We start from the raw sequence: 21,357 nt of genomic DNA, 5'->3' as shown, positions 1-21,357 counted from the left end.
ACCGCCAATTAACATAAAAATAAATGTATATACACGTGAACGTCAACGATGGGGGTGGCATCTAAGACCCATCTTATGGTCGTTATATTGCAGCAGCCATCCGTCGTATTTGATATATATATATAGGTATGTTGTTAACGTATTTTTATTTCAAGAGTGTTCGCTGCCGAGCGGTCTCAACCGTTTTTCCGCGGATCAATGTATTCGACCTCGTTTTTACCGCTGCACAGTAACCTAGGTATCTGTTTATACCATGGGAATCTAAAGGCACTAGAGCGTCCAACGGCCGTAAACAATCGAAAACAATCAATCACACGCGTAATCTGCGTGTACCATCGTTTGTCGTCGTCGTCGTGCGTAATATACGTACATCAGTGTCGTCCCGCGGCAAATGGACCGGCTTAACTCGTTTGCCAGAGTCATATTTGGACGCAAACAGTGCGTGTCAAGACAGATTTGACAAACGATTGGCCCGACAGCCGACCTTTACTGCTGTCCTTTAAACGGATTTCTGCGGCATCACCACACCTATATGTATATCAGCTATACACAGAACAAGGGGGGTAACGGACTTAATTTGCATGCGGCGGAGGCCAGGACGGTATATTTACGACGAGGAGTATAGAATATTATATAGAATAAGTTTTTGTTGTCTTCTTCGGGCCAGAGCTCTTTTGCAGCCGAGGGTGACGAGGGGTTCTCGTCGCAGGACAATACCGCGCTCGGAGAGGGGTCAGGTGCGTATGAGGACGAAAGGAAATATTATGCTAATCCAAGAGAACACAAAGCGGCCTGCTCTCGTATGTGTCGCGGTTATGAAGAATTACGTGGAAGACCCCAAGACCGTTATTGGCCATTCGTTACAATTAAAAAACGCTACGAGGCTTTTTTTTTATATTGTATTATATCCATTTAATATGCAGCAAGTACCTAAATACAATATACGTATTACATACATAGTTACATAGTTTATTTGCCCTGAGAACAACAGGACATTGTGAAAAAGATAATGTCGAGGGTTTTTATAGACCTTTTGTTTACCCGCAAAAGAAAACTGTATTTATACATCAACCCTTCCGGGTATAGCTTAGATATAGATAGGTAACCGCTAACAATTCTAAAAGCCTTTAACGGGACAGCTGCACTTATGATTTTAACGAAAAAACTTCACTAGGTTTTTTTTTACCTAAAATATAAATTTTACCAATTGAAATGATCAATGACAATCGCATTTGCATAGATCACATAATCATACCAGAGTAAAATACACTACATTCAATAAACAACATTTTAAGTTCTCATAAGAATATTAATTTAACAACCACAAAAATATCAACAACGATGACAGCAAATTACAAAATATTATAGGACAAAAATTGAAACTATTATCTATGTATCTATTGAGTACATTTAAAATAGTTTTGGTAAAGATAAAATAATCTTTAGTGTCGAATACTAGAGTCTATAATATCTATTATATTTTTAAATTTATTATTTAAAATATGTTATCGGTATTGGTGTGTATTTCCTTGATTTTTTTTTTATTAAAACAGCTGATATCAATATTTGAAAAATTGTAACGGATGTAAACTGTATAAATAACTATTGATTGTTCTGTATCGAATTGTAACTCAGTTCTTTCCACATAATTTATGCAAAAATTCTTATAGACAATTAAAAATCTTGCGTTTTATCAATATTATTGTTTGCACACTGTGTGTTATATTACAGAGCGTTTAAGCGCGGTTGATGTATAAACCACCCTTGCGAGTTTCGGAGGATTAAAAAAGATATCTATATTTTAATGACAAGTCAGGTATCTATAAAACGAGTGGTGCTGAAATAGTGCAGAGTGATAATAATTGTAACGCCTTTCCGCTACATCAAGGTCTAATAAAACGGTCATAATAATTTTTGAACAGTTTTTTTTTCTGTATAATCTCCCGATCATACGACCTCATATAATAATCTCACCTTAAATGGTATATTTATGTGTATACCCTTTTTCTTTTTTTTTATAGTTATATCATTATGCGGTCGCCGTCGACTTGGGTCTTGTTAATAACAATAAAGTTTATCACTTCGTTTATAGGTAGTAGCTACATAATATTATATACGTGTGCATTTTTACGATCGATAAAAAAAGGAAGCAACAAGTAGAAAGATAAATACTGGGTAAACACCGAACACAAAGTGACCTGTTGGATGACGTAATTAAAGAGTTGGTAAACCGCACTCTGCTGCAGCAGCAAAGACAACGAATATAATATAATAATAACATGATACTTATGACTTTATGAGACACTACAGAGCAGTTAACTGCGGAAACGATGCAGATAGACGTCGCTGCATATAGGAAACACCTAATTACTTCCTATACAATGCAAATACTGCATATATAATATAAATATATATATTTACCATATGTACATACAATTATATACATACACTTATAGACATGACGTTACGAGGTCGTTGCCACTAATCGATTTCAATAAAATATTCTATAATGTTATTGTCACTTTTGTATTAATATTAACATACCTCAAAAGAGGCCCTCAAAAGGCACACACTAAACATCTGTTTACTATAGATGATAATGGTCAAGTCTTTGGTAATGAATATTTGATATGAAACTTTAACACTCAAAGGATATTAATTAAAAAATATAAAACTACAAAAACACGTATAATATAACTAAAAGAAAATCATGTGTTTACGTTTTATTCAGGACTAATATATTAATATTATTATGTATTATAGTAAATATATATACATGATTAATCTTTGTTTGCAGGGTATAAATTTATTAGATTGAAAATAATTTTTTTAGTTGAATTAAGATATAATAGTTTCTGTAAATTTTCACTTTTTTACTTCAGGTTTTTTTTCTGTTCGACATCATTTTAAAACAAGATATTTTATTTTGGAAATATTTACAAAAATGTATTTGTAATCACTTAATTATAATTTTTTTTTTAATAAATCTAATATTTTACTTAATAAACGATTATCTTCCTAGTTTGTTTAATAATATTTATACAGTTCAATGAAATTATTAATAACCTAATAACCTAACAAATAATACGATAACTAAAAAACTACAATTAGATTAGTATTATTAAATTAAATAAATACCATAGCAAACTATATAAATGATAAGAGAACAACTTAACAAAATAACTTTTAGTTAAAAAATGTCGAGTCTCTCACAATAATATAGTGTTACAGAATCATTAAAAATTATTTATACTTTATTTTAGTCATAAAGTAACTAAATCATTTACATTTCTAATGTTTTTAAGTTATAGCTAAAATAATTTAAGGGATAGTTAATATAAACGTTTAAATTACAATGACTAATATTTTAATATTTCTAAAATTCAAAAGTTATGTAAGTTTTAAAAGTTTTAAATGATTTTCCGAAATATAACCAAAATAAAACAACGAACTTTAGTTTTTGAAATAATTATGTAAAACAAAATTTTAATATTATTTTATAATTTTATTGTATGTTTATTATGGAATATATTATATTTTGCTTTTCAAATATTATTGTCAACCGTGTATATTTAATACTCAATTACAATTTGTATACGTGCTACATACTCACATGACGTGTATTTTATCTTTCTAATTTGTACAAGCAGTCATCGCCCAATAATGGTCAATTTGTTTAAGACGATCTTTGTTAGTATTATTAAATATTTGTTATGTATTTAACGACATTTGCGCCTTTGTCAAAAGCTTCCTGTCTGTAGGCGTCATCTGTTCTAGAATGTATGAGTTTTATTTTATTTTATTTATAATCCAAAAACGCCCTTCATCTTTTGTGCTTGAAGTCGTTAAGCGCATTTTTAACCAACACAATACATGAAATGGTTTTTTTTTTTGTCCGAAAGGCAACGGTCGCGTGCCATGGGTATTTAACACAGATTTCCTCCCTCGAGACAGATGTAATAGACCTATTGTATTCAAAAGACGTTTTTCTCTTTTCTTTGCCCTGTACACAAGATTTTTATTTTTATTCTTTTTTTTTTTTTTGTCACACGTACCTAACCCACACCTCAAGATTTAATATTTATGTACTAATATTACGACACACGAATAATCGGAGGAAACAATGCATTTAATATTTATTTTGATATTAAAGCCCAATTATTTTTCAGAAAAAAAAAACATAAAAATTATCGAGCATAATTGGCATTTTTTTTTATCGAGAGATAATATTATTTACTGTTTTTTCATAATAATTATTGTATCGTAATTTAATGATGCATTATTGATGTCAGCTTTAGAAAATCTATTACAAGCATAGGGCAAAATAATGATGAGTTTAATCGAGATGAAATAATAGAAACTTTTTACAATGTTTAAAATATAATATAATACCTATGTATTTATGTTTATTGTATATATTTATTATTTATCCGTATAAATGTGCGTATGAGTAATATTATTTATAAAAAAAAAGAAAAAGTCAGGCGCATTGTTACAGCTGCCCGGAGGATAGCAGCTGCAATGTTTGGATTTGTTCCCTCAGCGTCAGCAGCACTATTGGAGGTAGAAACACTAGTATAATTTCTCTCTGTCATACACCTGGTAGAACACGTGGTGACTCCGATACAGATCGTCGATTTATTAAACGATAAAATTTTGACTACAATCATAAATAGAGAGTAATAGATAAAACAACAAATTCAGAATTCTTGTTAGTTTTTAATTCAATTTTTATATTTATAACCATTTCCTGTATTTATGGGGGAATTAACCACATATAACCATGGTTAATTTGGTAAAAACTGAAAAGTATTATGTTTAAACGGGGGCAAACCGAACGGTTCATTAGAACAGATAATAATTGAAAATAAATTATCAACATCACGGGAAGCAACATATAATTATATGAAAATCTAAGTTTATTATTTTTCAGGATAAAAAGAGTTTAAACATAATAGATTAATGTTATAAAGATTGTTTAAAAAAAAATAATTATATGAATATAAAATGTAAATAAACGAATTTTATATTATATTTTACTCTCCTTGTGTGTATGATGTATAGCTTAATAATTATTTTTTTTTAACTATCAAATATTGAAATAATATTACAACTCAACACAATTAACTCCTGAATAAAGTTAAAAGTGTGTAAATATTAATATATTATACAGTCATGTTTTACAACAATTTAATATATTATGGACCATTTTTATCATAATCAGGTTGTATGTACCTATATAGTTTTTTTTACAGATTATCTCGTATTATATCGTTGTAAATTAGAATGATGCATATATAGGTACATATAAAATATTATTTTGTTAATCCTTATATTATGCTAAAAATGGTATGAGTTATTGTTATCGTAACATATTTTGTATAAAACTAACTGTCGAGAAAGGTTTTTGAACCCCGAAAATGGGTTAAGTTTATCCGGGATGTTTTGTATCCAGTCAAGGGGTTTTTGAATACAATTGAATATTAAAAACCTATTGAATAAGTAATATTTCAACGTAGCCATTATGACAGAAGCTTTCCATCTCGATCAAATGCACCTTGTCCTTTTGTTTTTTTTTCAAACACTTCCTCTATTACGACGGAATTAAAAAAAAAAAAAAAAACAACAAGACATTAAAACATCCCGCATTCACCTCGATCCACGCCGTCTGCTGCTATACAGCTGCTACCGTTAGTGTATGTATAGTAATCGTTGCAGTTGTAGTATAGTAAACTGTAGTAGTATTAGTAGTAGTAGTAGTAGTAGTAGTAGTATAGAATAGTAATAGGTAGGTAGTATTTGAGTGTACATTTTGTAAAATGGAGGTCATCGCCACCAACACATCTGTAGTATAGACAACAAATTTCTTTTTAAGTTCTTATGGGCACAATGTGTTTTATATATTTTATACATATTATATATATATACGTATAATATACATACGCCTATCCATACAAACCTAAGAAAACGCGCAATAACTGTACCAAGGCTATTTACCCTGTGGTTCAATAACCAGCACGTGTTTTATCACGTGCGTCTGTCCGAACCCAATGAAATTACCCTTGGCATTAACCACAGGCTAAAAGACGTCCGTCTAATATATTTCCTACACTCCAGCGACGGAGGGGGTCGGCGGCGGTGGCCCTGTTTAATAAACCTATATATTCGTACTAACAAGTAACAATATTTACAGGTGTGTTGTATACGTGTACTCATTTATCTCTTATAATATAGTCTTACACTAGTACCAGATGATAATTTTGTAATATTATTTATATACAGATGTATATATATAGATTATCTCTATACCTACGTATTAATTTTACAATAATTATTAATTGATACAATAATAATCAAACAACGAATAATTGAGAGCATGCGTTTCAGGGTCCGCGTACACATAAATAGTACATTATCATCTCTTAATGGTTAGTTGCAAAGTATCTTATTGACTGGGATAACTTACACGTGACTGCAAAGATTATTATAAATATGCCAAGATGTTGATAAAATTATAAATTTTTGAGAAATTATTATCAAAAAACAAAAATAAGTTTACAGACTCATCACCAACCGAAATGATTCCAGTTCATTAAATTCACTTAAATTATGAGTATAATACCTATTTTATAAAATAATCAGTTTTCTCCCTTATTATTTTTCCCCTAGTTATGCCCCTATAGGCGCCTAAAATCTTTCTGACATTTGATGGAAAATCTAACTACGGGATGACAGCACGAGACTAACAATAAGTAACGATATTTCATTTATATAGATGAATAACTTCAAATGTGCACGTGACAGCCAGTATAAAGACAAAATTATTACTGTAAATTAAAAACTATTGCTAATTTAATTACTTGAATATTTTCCCTTTTTGAGTAAATCATGCCAGACATGACCCGCATGAAAAATTAAAATTAGACTATTTTGTTACAAATCGAAGTATTATTTTAAATCATAAATAAATGAACGCAAAAATAAAATTATCTTGATATTAAATCTCTTTTAGAACAATACCCAATAAGGCAATAACAATTTGATTATTGTCACGTTTAATGGAAAAGATAATAATTAGACTATCAATTTAACTTTTTTTTTATATCATGGATATATCAATACTAAATTTATATTATTTAAAACGGCATAATCTAAGTTATTTCACTAAAATATGTAAAATGCTGTTAGTAAATAAATATTATATTTCAATCGTATGGATACTAAAATAATTAATATTATTCGCAGTAGAATATTAGAATCGGTGTTTTAATAAGATTGTTCAGTTTCGTGTAATGACATGTATAATAATAATATAGTGTATAGAAATCCGACTAGAGGCAGATGTGTGATCCCCACTCCTCCACTCTCTTTTCGGGCGTAAATCCCGGAGCTATTTACTAAATCATAACACACCGGTAGCAAGAATACTGTCGGAGGGGAATGGAGGGAAGCCTACAGCGCGTGCTAAATAGGGGGGAAACCTTACCTATCTGCTTTTTTTTAAAGGTCTCTCGCTCTTTACTATTTATATTGTTCGTGAAAGCCCCTGCAGTAGAGTAGTCATACGAATAGTACCTGTGTGCTCACAATAGCTTTATATATATAATATATACAATGTGTGCAGAGCAGCTGCGAAATAACGTAGCACTCTCCCGCTAATCGGGTGTGTGTGGGGGGGGGGGGCAAAAATAAATTCGCCCATGTTAACCGGCCCCAAAGTACAAAATGCACATATAAAAACTTTATTTCGACATAGATATTACAGGCAAACTTATCAATAATTTAATATTTAATTAAACAACTTACAAAGCAAAATACTATATTATTATATCGTATTACACGAAAAATCCTAAATATTATGTTAAACTATATTATATGATAATATATAAAAAATTTTGAGCCCGCCCCCCCAAAAAAAAAGAATTTTAGATCCACCACTGACCGTTTATAATATTATATACATGATGTTTATAAATTATTCGTTGATTCGAGCATTCGTAAAGAAATATTTAATACGGTTGCATATGTCTTGCATACCTATTTAATCTAATAAAATATTAAACACATGTTTAATTTTAATACCTACATCTATATGATGTTATTATTTTTTTAAAAAAATGATAAAATATAGCTGCATCTGATTCCAATTATAAGTATAGAACACACATTATCCTATCTAATTGTATTAGATATACAAATATAAAATAGAAAGATATCATTAATTATAAATAGTTTTACAGTAACATTATTAAAAATAAAGAGTTTTCAATATAAAAAAGTTAAAACACAAATTTCAAAAGATATCCACTATTAAAGTCTCTATACGTATACGTATTATGTGTGGAAGATTTAAAATTCAATTTTCTTGAATTTTATGAAAACAGATAATAAGAACAAAACATAATACAACGAATACATACAAATATTAAAACACTATATACTTTTGAATACCTACGTATATAACTAGTGAAGAGTATTTATATTTTGAATGATATAGGAGCTATAATTACTGTAATTGCAAGGTTATTGAACGCTATGAAAATGAACATATTATTATTTCGTTGATCAGACCATCACTATACCTATAGGTTTGCACGAAGTCACAAATAATAAAATATAAAAAGAAAAATTTTAAATCATGTAATGCATTTGGTACAATCAGTGAAACGCAAATTTTTAGGTAACTAAATAAGTTTATTAAACCCACATTTTTTCACATACATATATATATATTATAAAAAACAATTAAACTATTGTTACATATTGTTGTGCTTGGTAACAAATATATATAGATAACGATATTGAAGAACCCTCTGTTCATGATTGTCTAAATAGTGTTTCATTTTTTTTTTACCTGTTTCGATTTAAAAGCCCTAAACCGACCTTGGACGTTTATGTTAACGCAATAGAGACAGACACACGTACATGAATAATCGTTAAATAATGTTTTAGAGTTCGTTTGTAACCCGAAAACATGTAAATTAACGCGTTGACATTGCAACCGAGGTGAATAGCCGCGGAAAGCGAAACGTTCGTCAACGAATAGTGAATACTGCATTTTTTATAAATATATTTACAAATAAGTAACTACGACTATTATAGTAACGTTTAATTTAAGGGGTACCTACGTATTATGAACTACTTGTGTCTTTGAAAGACAATAATTTGTCATTGCCGAAATAAATGAAAGCTAAACAATAAATCCCACCTGTATACATTGACATCTTCAATGTTTACTATTATTATATTATGATTGGATATACGACGATTTTTAACTTTGGTTCCTATAGTGCGCCGAATTAAAAGAAAAACACGGAGGTACCTATTATAAAGTCTACACTTTAGGAACAACTGTTACAACAATAGTACATGACTTATTATAATGAATGTTTTTTTTAAATTTATGTTTTATATTAACATGTGATAGTTATTAATACAACAAATGTGGGCTAAATTAGTTTAATATCACCCAATTTTCGGTCGTTGATCCCCATATAACGTAATTTAAATCCATAAACATACCATTTCTATTCCTTATAAATAATCATAACGTGGTAACTACTAATCAGTACTTACCTATATAACAGAAGGAGATGAGTGTCAACATATGCCTTCTGAGCATTGAATCATTTCTTCTTTTCCATTTAATTTGTTCCATAATATGATCCACATAATCGAAACTAGTGACGGCTACAATCCTCCACTCTAATTTAGAAATAACTAACAATTCCCATTCCTATAAATCATAAAAAAATTAAATATTAATAATAAAACATTATCAAGTAGAATATATATTTATTATTTTTTTTTTATGTATATGTATAGTATAATCATATTTAACTTTATTTGTATTAATCATTGAAGTCTTTGTTTGGAGGTTAGGTTATGAAAAAAACAGGCTTTTCGATACATAACTGCTCTGAAAATTTCAATATAAAAATTGGAGTATTTCTAATGTAATAAATGTCTAGACGGTCGTCAACGATTCAATGGATTGGAGAGGGTGAATTAAGGGGAAATTGCGAAACTAAATTTGTCACCCTAATCTGTCTCCTCGTTTATTTCACGATTATTATTTGCGAATACAAAAGATCATTAAAACAATAAGAACAACAAACAAAAACATTGTATCAACAAACACGTTAAAGTAGTTTTTTAAACAACTCACTATACACGGAATACATGTATAATATAAGCTCTTTGTAATATTATATACAAATAGGAAAGTTAATATATATATATATTTACTGTACTGTTACCGCTATTTTTCCCATACAAAAATAAATGTGGAATTTATATTTATAAAATATGTAACCCTAAGGTTTACAATTGTTGCAAATTAAAAAAATTAACAATAACTAAAATCATATCGAAGTACCTAGGTACTATTTTTCTTTTTTTTTTTTATATATTTTTTACTAAATTAAAATAAGAAATATAATACTACTATACATGGATACTGGAAGACGCCTTGTTAAACAAAATATAAATATGTTCAATAATAAGAATGTAATAATGCAACACTAATACACATAGTTGACTAATAATTAAATATTTCAGTAATGCACAATGAATTTGAAGGGGAATATTTCTTAATCCTAGTCGCAAATGTGAATAATGAAATCCATGGGTTTTATCGTCTCCCGCAGTCAGTTTCGTCATTTGCAGTCAGGTTATGTACAGATTTTTTTAAGGTAGGTCAATAAAAGATGTCTAGCTCCTGGTTTTTTTTATTGCTTATTCCTTTGCGAAATTCCAGACAGCCCACTGAAACCTAATGGGTATTGTTCCCGATGGTGCTACCACTGTAAGTACGTCATACATGGTTTCGAAACTATCTCGTCTGCGACGGATGCGGAACCTGTTCTAAGCAACTATGCGAGATAAAAAAAAATTATAGTCAATAAATTTAGGCATTACAGAGTGCAGAGAACTGAGAAATAATTAAACGGTACCAGAAAAAGTTTATCAAAAAATAATTTCTAGAATTAATTTATCATAATTATAATAAACTTCAAAAATAAAATAAAACAATATATAATCATTTAAATTATACTATTAACTCAATGTAGGAATACATATATATGATAAATTAAAATAAAATAAATATTAATTAATTAATTTTGTTTTTTATTTGACCTAAACTTAATGGTTCTAAATTTTATTTAAATTATTATTTTTTTTTTTTATAATTCTTAATTTAAAAAAAACTAGTTCGTTATTTCTCTAACCAGTTTAGCTTAAGAAATTATAGCGTTTTAGTTTTTATAAACAGTTTACATTCAAACGCTTGGCAATAAAAATTTGCATATAATATATATTATATATAACAGCTATATTCTCATGAATGCACTAAACTGACTAAACAATGATCCAGTAAATGTAGACAAATTACAAGCTCGTTTACAAGACGATAGATTTTCCGTGACTGATAACCGTAGCTAAATAAGGGTTGAAAAATGTTTGATCCTCCCTGCATGCAATAAGTCTACAATTACACATCGCTTTCAAAGCCACAGAACCGTGAAAAATTGTTTATTGTTTTCTTACATGTTGAAAATCATCCGTCCTGTCTTTTGTGTACCTTTTGTGTTTTTAATTTTAATTACCTAAATACAAAAGCTTCAATATATAGTGACTTAGTCTTTAATACATTTTATATAATTGAAAAAAACAAATTTATTCAAAGATTGAACTAAAAAGTAATTATATATTTAAAGGTATAACGGTGATCAGTGGTAATTATAAATTTTTAATAAAAAAAACCACTGAAGGCCGTCTAAATTTCTTATAATTTGCACAAATTGCATATTTGCATTGTTCAATAATAACTTGTACATTGCAGTGACCCAAATTTATTGTTTTGAAATGTATTAACATAATTATTTATTAATAATATATAATACAGACACGTCACAATAAGACCAACTGTTCATAATTCATAAATTTTTTTAAATTTGTTCACATTAACACTATATAAGCGTCGTAATAATGACTAAATAGTAAATTATATATTATACTAAAATACTAAATTATAGGAATTTAAATAATATCATTATATTATTCTAATATTTATCAATTAACCTATATATTTTATGAAATATTATTAATTAAAATTTAATTATTTTAATTTGCAAGGATATCTTACATATAAGTTGCGTGTGTTGAGCTGTCAAGCGTAAAAACTAAAATTAAAAAGTACATGGGAAAATATTTGATGTGAACCTAATAAATTGTTTATCATTCTAGTCCCTGTGGTATTGTAGATATCAAGTTTTTCTTTGGAAAGAGTGAAAACAATAATACTTTCGGTGGAACTAATTGCCTGTTACGAGACGCATAAGGGAAAAAGAATCCATCAGGAAACGCGGCATAACAGTTGTATGGCGACCACAAGTTGGGCATAAACATCCTTCTAAACTACTAAAAAAAAGATGATTTTAAACACATGTCTAGCAAACCATGACCCCGAAAAATAGCGTGGGTCGGTGTACTAAAATGTTTGGTCGAACAAAGGGTGTTTTGTAATCGATATATACGACGTACGTCTTGTTCATTTACATATAACGAATAGAATGCCATATTATTTAATAATACAGGATATTGTAATTAGGCCATCTAAAAGGTTCGATTGAAAAAGATTATTGAAAGAGAAATATATCCGTACGGTGTGTGGGAAAGGATGGAAGGGTTGATACGGTATACCTACACGGCTACACACAATGCCGTTATATGTTCGAATAAAAGAATTTCTTTTCCTAAAATACTTTGACAGGAAACTATAGGCTATAACTATAGTGACCTATATTAACTAGGTCATCAAACTCAGATAAATGTAGTCTCTTAAAAATAGTGTTATGACGGATCAATTTCCGGTAAAACAAAATCACATAATATAAGACGGAAAAGGGTTATTGTTGCAATAAGTACTGATTTAAAATATAAATTACATATATAATTTACGAATTGTAAACAGTTAAATAAATTAATTAAAAATTAAAAAACAATAATTTTTCAAATTTTAATTCGCATTTACCTACATTAATTAAATCCCAAATACAACTTAAACATGTTAAACGAAATTTGAGTATTTAAATAAATAAGTTTTATCAGATGGTAAATGTATAAACAAACTATTTTTTTTTTTTTTATTATTCATTATTATTTGTATACAAATTATACTACAGAAGCTAACTCATGTTTTGAGATTGACTATAATATTATATTTATTATTCTTAATATTTAGTTATCAATTATCATTATATCTTATAGATATCAAAGTCAATATAATAAAAATAAAAAACGCCTTGTGACATCAGACATACAAATAGTTCTGATTTACATTTTTATACTGTATAAAATATTGAAATAGTAAGTATTATACGACTTACGACCATAAGATAATACTAATAATACCATAAGTTGTAAATAAACTGTATTGTTATATTTTATAGTAAATAAAGTATAGTTTTAAATGCCTAAATAAAATATTATTTTATTTGATAAAATGAAAACAATAATTTTGTATACCTAATAATTGGATGATAGTTTTGGTAAAAAACTTAATTAGAGTTTTCAAAAAAAATTATTTTATTTTGTCAGTAATAAATTAAATAATTTATCATCTAAATTCTAAATAACGATAAGTATAATTTTTTTTTTTACCTTTACGTTCGTTTAGGTAATATATGGCTAAAAAATAAAACAAGTTTTAAAACGATAACTGTTTATAAAAGCATTTCTAAGGAACTTAACGGAATAAACCAGTCAGATACGTGTGATGTCGCTGAAAAATGTACGAGAAACGGCCATTAGTAAAGGGCATAAAAAGCGTAAAAGGGGTTGGATTATCTTGTTGATTTATCGATTTCGCGTCGTAATCAATGGGTATCCGGTGACACGGAACGAATCGGTCGTACCGGTTGGTCGTAAACGTATCCTTTGCGTATTCAAATCTCATTAGACGAGGTCCATAATATAACTTCTTCCAATGTGTCTTATTAAATATGATATATTATTGGTTAAAGGGAATTATCATGAGACTTTTTTTTCACGGAGATGGTTCACTGATTTGACCTACGCAATGTATCATTGCCGTTATACAATACCTATACGAACTGTCAAAATACTTATTTTTTATGTGATTTATGTTTAAATAAAATGAAATAATAATTTATGTATTTATATTGAAAAGGTTTAATATTAACGAACAAATTAAAACGATAATTTATAATCAACAACAAAAAACTTCATAATCCACGCTTTTATTCATAGTTGTTAAATAAATCTACAATTTCTTTACTATACTTTAATTCACAATTTTAACTCGATTTGATAAAATAAAATAATTATAGATACATTATCTACACATTACCCCAGCTTCGAAAATGTATACAACCCGTGTGTATACATAGTTAAGACTGATTCGTGTTATATATATATATATATATATATATATATATATATATATACCAAATAGAAAAACTGGAAATTAACGCACAATATGGGATTTAAAAAAAGTTTTCATGGCTGGGAAAGTACAAAGACGTGTGGCGCAAATGCGCCGGATATACAGACTGCTCGCTTGCGTGGCAAACACGATCTACAGGTTTCTCCTTATCACAATAACATTGTGCAACGCAGGTCAACACAAAAAAACCGTAATATGGGTATATACCAATACGGCTATACCGGGTTAATCCGTTGACCGGTCTCTTCTTTCTTTACGTATTGCCTACCACGTAAAATATCTATTTGTATTTCGTGATTGGTATACAAGTGCGCGTTAAATTCACCCCGATTCACATGTACACTCTTACGAGGAAGTGCGCATATGTTTATATAAGCACGCAGAGAACCTTGTGCAGGACATTTGACTATGTGTAGTCCGGGGGTAGGAAACAAAAAAAATTTAGTTCACTGCCCTATTTATATACCCAAAAAACCGGACGGCCAGCAACATTTCAAACATGTACGTGTTATAAATGTTTCCATTGTAGGACATATAATAATATTAAAAAATATTTGACACGCCCGTCGTATAGTACGTATAATACACAATATACATAAGAGTAAGCTGTCCCTGTAGCCACAAACGTGTTTCGGATACATAAATATGCTGCATTAAATGGCGACAAAAATGGCATTATTCTCACGATATCGTTGAGAAAAAGGACCGGACCTTTGCTAAACAAACAAACGCAATAAAAATAATGGACAAATGAAACATGATTCAGTTACCTATATTGTCCAAATAGTTGTTTACTACACCGAACAAATGTCAAACATAATTATAATTAAAACAAATACAATTTTATTATCTATTGTAAACATAAACAAATTTCAATGAAAAAATAATCATAATTATTAGATACTTATAACTCGTGACAAATAGTTATAGTAGAAAAAAAGTTATATCGATGAATTAAATGCATTTTGCATTAATATAAATTTAAATAATATTTAATATAAAAATAAATGTAGGGAGTACTTTATTATTGTATTTAAATTACAACATAATAGACACAAATAATGAATTAATGAAATAAATGATTATAAATCAAAGCGTATTATATTTCGTTGTTAATCGATCGTAGGTTCATAAAATTCATACAAATACCCTATCATTGAATAAAATAAAACATGTTTTTGTACGTTTTGTGTTAAAATACAAAATAAGATACCTGATATTAATATATAATCGAATATCCACTAATATATTATTACTTTACTAAGGACTTAGACATGTTCTACGTACACACACTACACACCACAAATACATTGTACATAATTACCAAATTGGAAACGCATCAGCTCGGTCAGGAAATAAATAATTATACCAAAACGTCCAAAACACTCCCTATCATAACATTGACAATTCGTTATTAAGTATCTAATTTAGTAGAAGTTATGTAATTTAGGACCAAGAAACTTAATACCGTGTGTCGGAGACAAGTTCCGTGACTGATTTTATTAATATTAGCCGTACGATAAAACCGGAACATACGACAATAAGACGGAGATGGATGATAACAATAAAAGCTAGGGATTTTGAGGAAACGAAGTATTAGGCCTTAATTGCAATGTGGTTTTTTATATGATATTATGATATTCAAGCAGCTGCAATTAATAATTTTTTTTTTGTCCCCAGAGATAATGATTGCAGGATATTGTGAAAAAGACAGCCAACCGAGACGACTTCCTTCGAAGACTAAACCACAATACTAACATACAATGCCTCTATTTTTACATAAGTATAGGAGTTAAAAGAATTCTTACTAATAATTTTTCTTAAAACTTACCCTCATCTCTTCTGGAGTGACGCTGTTTTCTGTGTAGTAGCACAAGAGTTCAATGGAGAGTGCTGTACATTGTCGCACTTTTGATGCTAATAACAGACACACGGCACCAGTGAGCTGCAAGTGTGTTTTAGATATATCACAAGCGCATAAAAATCTGTCCAAGAAATTTACAGATAATGGAAATACTTGATCTTCGCACCGTTGTTCTTCGCATACCTATACAAAAATTAAAAATCAAAATACAAAACCAAAAAAACAGTTTCCGGATATTATTCAAATTAAAATAATTATTTATATAATACAATTATCGTGTATTAATATACAAATATTTTAAATAGTCTGCTATATTTTTTAATAGGTAATTTATATCATCATTTAAATTCATTTTTCTTGTTTTTGCAACTTATTTCAACTGTATAAATTAATTTTTCTTAAAAAGATGATATCTTTATTTTTTATTGGTATGGCAAAAATAAAAATATGTGCAATTAATATTATTTGTGTCATATTGTTATGTACGACGATGCACATAATGACTAATGCTGAGCGATACAGGTTGATTAGGTTGAATATCTTAAGAGTCATTGAACTTATAAACCTAAGTTTAATTTTTAATCTATATCCGCATCCAATTCGGAATTAGTAGCTTTAAGAAAAATACGAGAAGTGAGAAAAAATTAACCAAATAGGTTACATTTTATATACGAGTATATATCGTAGTTAACATAATATTAGGTACTAACATGAAACAAGGGGATTAAACCTATTTTTTTTTTATCATTGCCCGTCTCTTACATCCACGCATGGTTTATTTTTTATCGAGAACACTTAAACAATTATTATTATCAGCAATGAAAACCAAATAGATATATTATAGTGCATATAATAACTCAAAACACAAACACGCACAGAGGAACCAAAAATATTTAAATAATAATAATAAAATCGAATAAGGAATATCGTTCATGTTAATTAGTTATAACATACAATACATATAAAAACAGAAAGTTAAGTTTTATGAAACATGTTTAATAACTACGTTATAAATGAATGAATGATGAATCATGGTTGAAAAATCTGTTGATTTACAGAAGTCCCTATATAGTTCTAATGAATACACATAAATGCGAAGGTATTACGCATTTAATTTTTACTAAAAAATCGAAACATTAATGTAGGTGTAATATTGTTATTATTATATTAAATAACTTGTACACCAGTCGCTTATTAAACATGTATAATGTATTATACATATTATTTTGGTCGAGTTAAGAAAACATCGGGTGGTCATAAGTTTGTTACTTATATATGTTACTTACTTTATATATTATATATAACACTTCTTTATTCTTACGCGCTACTGTTGGATAGAACAAGGCGGATAGAGTACCACCCTACGTGTAACCTATACACTATATGATACGACATACACAATACTGTATGAATTATTACAATCCTACAATGTCAAGTTGACGTCGTAGACACATTTACACATTTTTAAGCGTAGGTAGGTATTATGCGAACGACTTTCCGCCGTACCTTCGTCCACACCTTTCTCATGCATAGTCGTGTAAACGCTTCACAAACGTTAATTAGTATATTTTAATAATAGAGAAACCCGTACCCGCGACACAGTATACGCTACACGGATAAATAATATAAAAAGAGAGAGATATCGTGCACGTTTGTAGAAAAAAATGTAATGCGCATAAAGTAATAAAGCTAGATTAGGTTAGGTTAGACTCGTAAAAGAATCATTTTTACAACTAATTTAAAACCTTAGTTAGCCGGTAAACTCTATGACAACATATTTTTTTCTATTTAGCCTCAGAATTAATTTGATGAGGTGTTAAATTGCTATCGTTTTCATTAAAAGAAAAGTCTTAATAACATACCTATTCGAAAAAGTTGAAACATTTTAAAAATTAAGTTACGTCCTTATTCGTTCTCTATTGGGATGACGAGTTATTAGCAGTCAAAATTTAGATTATGTGATAATAAATCTCCAGCCCGAAAAAAAACATAATATAATAGCATTGATTTTAAACATACATATATGTACCATTTAATAACAATTACCATATAGGTACTTTAATACACAGTTTACAATGTTTAAAAATACAGAATTATTCACCAAGCACCATCCCGTTTTTCCTTTAAAAACACATTTATTAAAACTATGATTTTTAGAAACTTATCCCACTCAGGCATCATATTTTCAAAATAATTGGATATTTAATACCAATAAAGCTATACAAACTTTCAAATGCAATTTACTTTTTTTCCCGCCAATTATAACACGGATGAATTTTTTGAAAATTTTGATGATAGCTATATTTTACATTTTATTTTTGTAAATCATCCTTAAGAATTATATTATCCATAATAAGCACTTCAAGCCTTTAAAAACGTAGATACTTATTAATAATAATTACGAATTTGAATTTTGATTTAAATAAATCAACATTTTCAAAAAATTATCTAATTACAGTCAAAAAGGTTAGTTCTCGTTTAATAAAAAAATTTGTTACCACCAATGGATTAATTTTAAATGATATAGAAAATCGAAGTATTTGAAAATATGTGTAAAAATATTCGTAATCAAGGAGAAAAACGGGGGTGAGCATGTTTGTGGTGAATCACTCTGTATACTCAAATACATATTATATAATATGCATATATTATAGGAATGTGTACTTGCGTGGTACCCCGTTCACCCTCAACTCCTTACCAAAACCATGAGCACATATATTGTAGCTATTACGGCATAAATAATGCATCAGTTTCTATATAGTGACCATATTCAAATTACGCGCAGTCCACGTGTACCTATGTATTATGTATATATATATATATATACATATATATATACTACAATATAATACTATTTATATATGTAGGTATAAAATATATACGCAGATTTTTATTTTTATTATTATATTATCTAGTAAGTATTATTGTTTTTGCCACGAACCCGTCGTAATAATAATAATAATATTATTTATGCTGCACATATTTTATCTCGTTTTTTATTGTTGACGGACAAACGATAAACGTTGAAAACACTAAGTCGTCTAGAATCTAGATTTCAAGGATTCGACGTCGCGCGCTGATCGGAAACTAAAATTCAAAATATTATACATTACCGGACTTTGAACATACATTTTTTAATTATGTTGCTCACACGTACCAGAGGAGAATTTTGGATTTTTTAATAGTGGAGAGGAATATAACATTTTTTATGAAACTATATATAATGTACTAATATATAAGCTATAATACTAAAGATTTTAAATTTTTGTTTTTTAGCCTTTGGGGGGAGAATATGACCTGTCAGAGAACTGAGAAGGAAGGAGTTCAAAATGTCATATTATTTTAACTCATAGATTTCTAATATTACATTAGATAAGAAGTTTGTGTCATTAAATTGATATTTTTCCGCCATTTCTCGGTTGGAAAATCGACATGGTCATATAAATAATATAATATTATTAGGTATTTATTTTGGTACATTTCCTATTTAATTAGATAATTTGTACAATTCTTATACTCAGCCATTATTTTTAACTCGAAACCCGACGGAAGAACTTCAATTAATTTATGTTGGTTTTATTCAGCTTTAAATCTAGGTAGCAGGTATAGCATGAGTAAGAAAAAAACAACACGAACAAGTGTGTATCAGACGAAATACCGTGTTGTTTGAAGGAAAAAATCGAGAGGGACGGGGAAAAAGGTCACTCAGCTGGCGCAACAATCAGCGGTTTTATATTACTACAGTTCGTGACGCGCGACTTATCATTATCGAACAAATATACGCATTCTTCGGTGAATTTTGATGACGATAAGCTCCCACCGCTGCTGTAGTATACGTATTTAATTTTTAGTAATGACGATAATAAACTCACGTCCAACATCCACGTGGCCACCACCCTTCTCATGAATGGCTGTAAGTTGGAATGGGAGTGGGCCATGTAATCACACCCGGGCACGTACTGCGACTCGGTCTCCAACAGCTTTTTAACAGCCCGTTCATCCCGAAAAATAGTCCGGTCCTCAGCGAAACACCTGTCTTCGGACGTCGTCTGCGACTCGGTGCACATCAGGTTCATCGTTGCGATAGTAGTAGACAGATGTGATAGTCTCAAAATCGTTCGACCGACCGATAAGATCTACACCACTGAACGACTTGTCGTCGTTGTCGCGATGCTGTTATCAGTTTTCGAAAGATTTTTGAAAAAACACCGTAAACGTAAACACATTCACCACGAAAACTAAACGGATCTTGTTTACGCGGACACGGTGAAGGCTTATTACGTAATACTATTGTCACTACAAATTACTTTATCGAGTCTTAGTAGTTGTTGTGTTTTACTAACTAATATTAAAGAACACCGCACAACACGGAGTGATAGAAGTCACACCAAAACGTCCACACAGAACGACGGCAACGAGACTACTGAATACTGATTACCGAACGTAGAAGTGCAGAACTGCAGAACGCGACGTCGTCGGGTGTCGAAACAGCTGATCGCACGCGCCGCAATCCGCGGTACCGGTTGCCAGCCGGCGCTGCGCAAGCGCCGCGTTTGTGTAACGATGCAGTCGTGTCGTCATATTATTATTATTATTATTACTATAGATTATTGTAAACTACAGTATGGGACGTAGATATTATATTATACTATTATCAGTGGCGTATTTATGGGGGGGGGGGTGGAAACCTCCCCCCCCAAAGAATTATTGAATGTATCTGGAGACTTTAATTTTTAAATATTTCAATAATATAATAATAATTATAATAGGATTATTTTGTAAATTATAATAATAAAGAAAAAAAAATGTAACATTTAATTAAGTGTTCAATTTTATTTATTTATTTTTATACAAAACTATTTAGTTTAAAACTTTTAATAAAACCAGTGTACGATAATATTAGGGTTTTCGGCTATGAAAAGTTGAAATACGGGCAATTTATAAAGAAAAAAGATTAATAAATACTAATCATTTTTATTATTATTAGGCCTGGATCACACTATGTATTTTATCGGTTGTATAC

The 21,357-nt window shown here is 29.3% G+C and overlaps 1 protein-coding gene across 4 annotated transcripts in view; it reads right to left on the bottom strand.

Annotated features, from left to right (window-relative positions):
* LOC113552279 (G1/S-specific cyclin-D2-like) overlaps positions 1-20,785 on the bottom strand; it is a 41,031-nt gene extending 20,246 nt beyond the window's left edge. Inside the window, exons 1-4 of one of the 4 annotated variants that reach the window (XM_026955079.1) lie at positions 20,207-20,785; positions 16,473-16,517; positions 16,302-16,415; positions 9,577-9,736 (exon numbers count right to left, since the gene is read on the bottom strand). In XM_026955079.1, the coding sequence (XP_026810880.1) occupies positions 9,577-9,736; positions 16,302-16,415; positions 16,473-16,517; positions 20,207-20,410 (523 nt within the window). In that variant the 5' untranslated portion in view covers positions 20,411-20,785. Of the gene's footprint in view, positions 1-9,576; positions 9,737-16,301; positions 16,518-20,206 lie in introns of all 4 variants that reach the window. The other 3 variants (XM_026955080.1, XR_003405171.1, XM_026955078.1) reach the window with 3 other exon arrangements.
* Between the last annotated feature and the right edge of the window lie 572 nt (positions 20,786-21,357).

Source organism: Rhopalosiphum maidis, chromosome 2, assembly GCF_003676215.2.
Source record: "Rhopalosiphum maidis isolate BTI-1 chromosome 2, ASM367621v3, whole genome shotgun sequence".
NCBI classification, from domain to species: domain Eukaryota; kingdom Metazoa; phylum Arthropoda; class Insecta; order Hemiptera; family Aphididae; genus Rhopalosiphum; species Rhopalosiphum maidis.
Note: the sequence above shows the minus strand (reverse complement) of the source record. Positions and strands in the feature narration are given on the sequence as shown.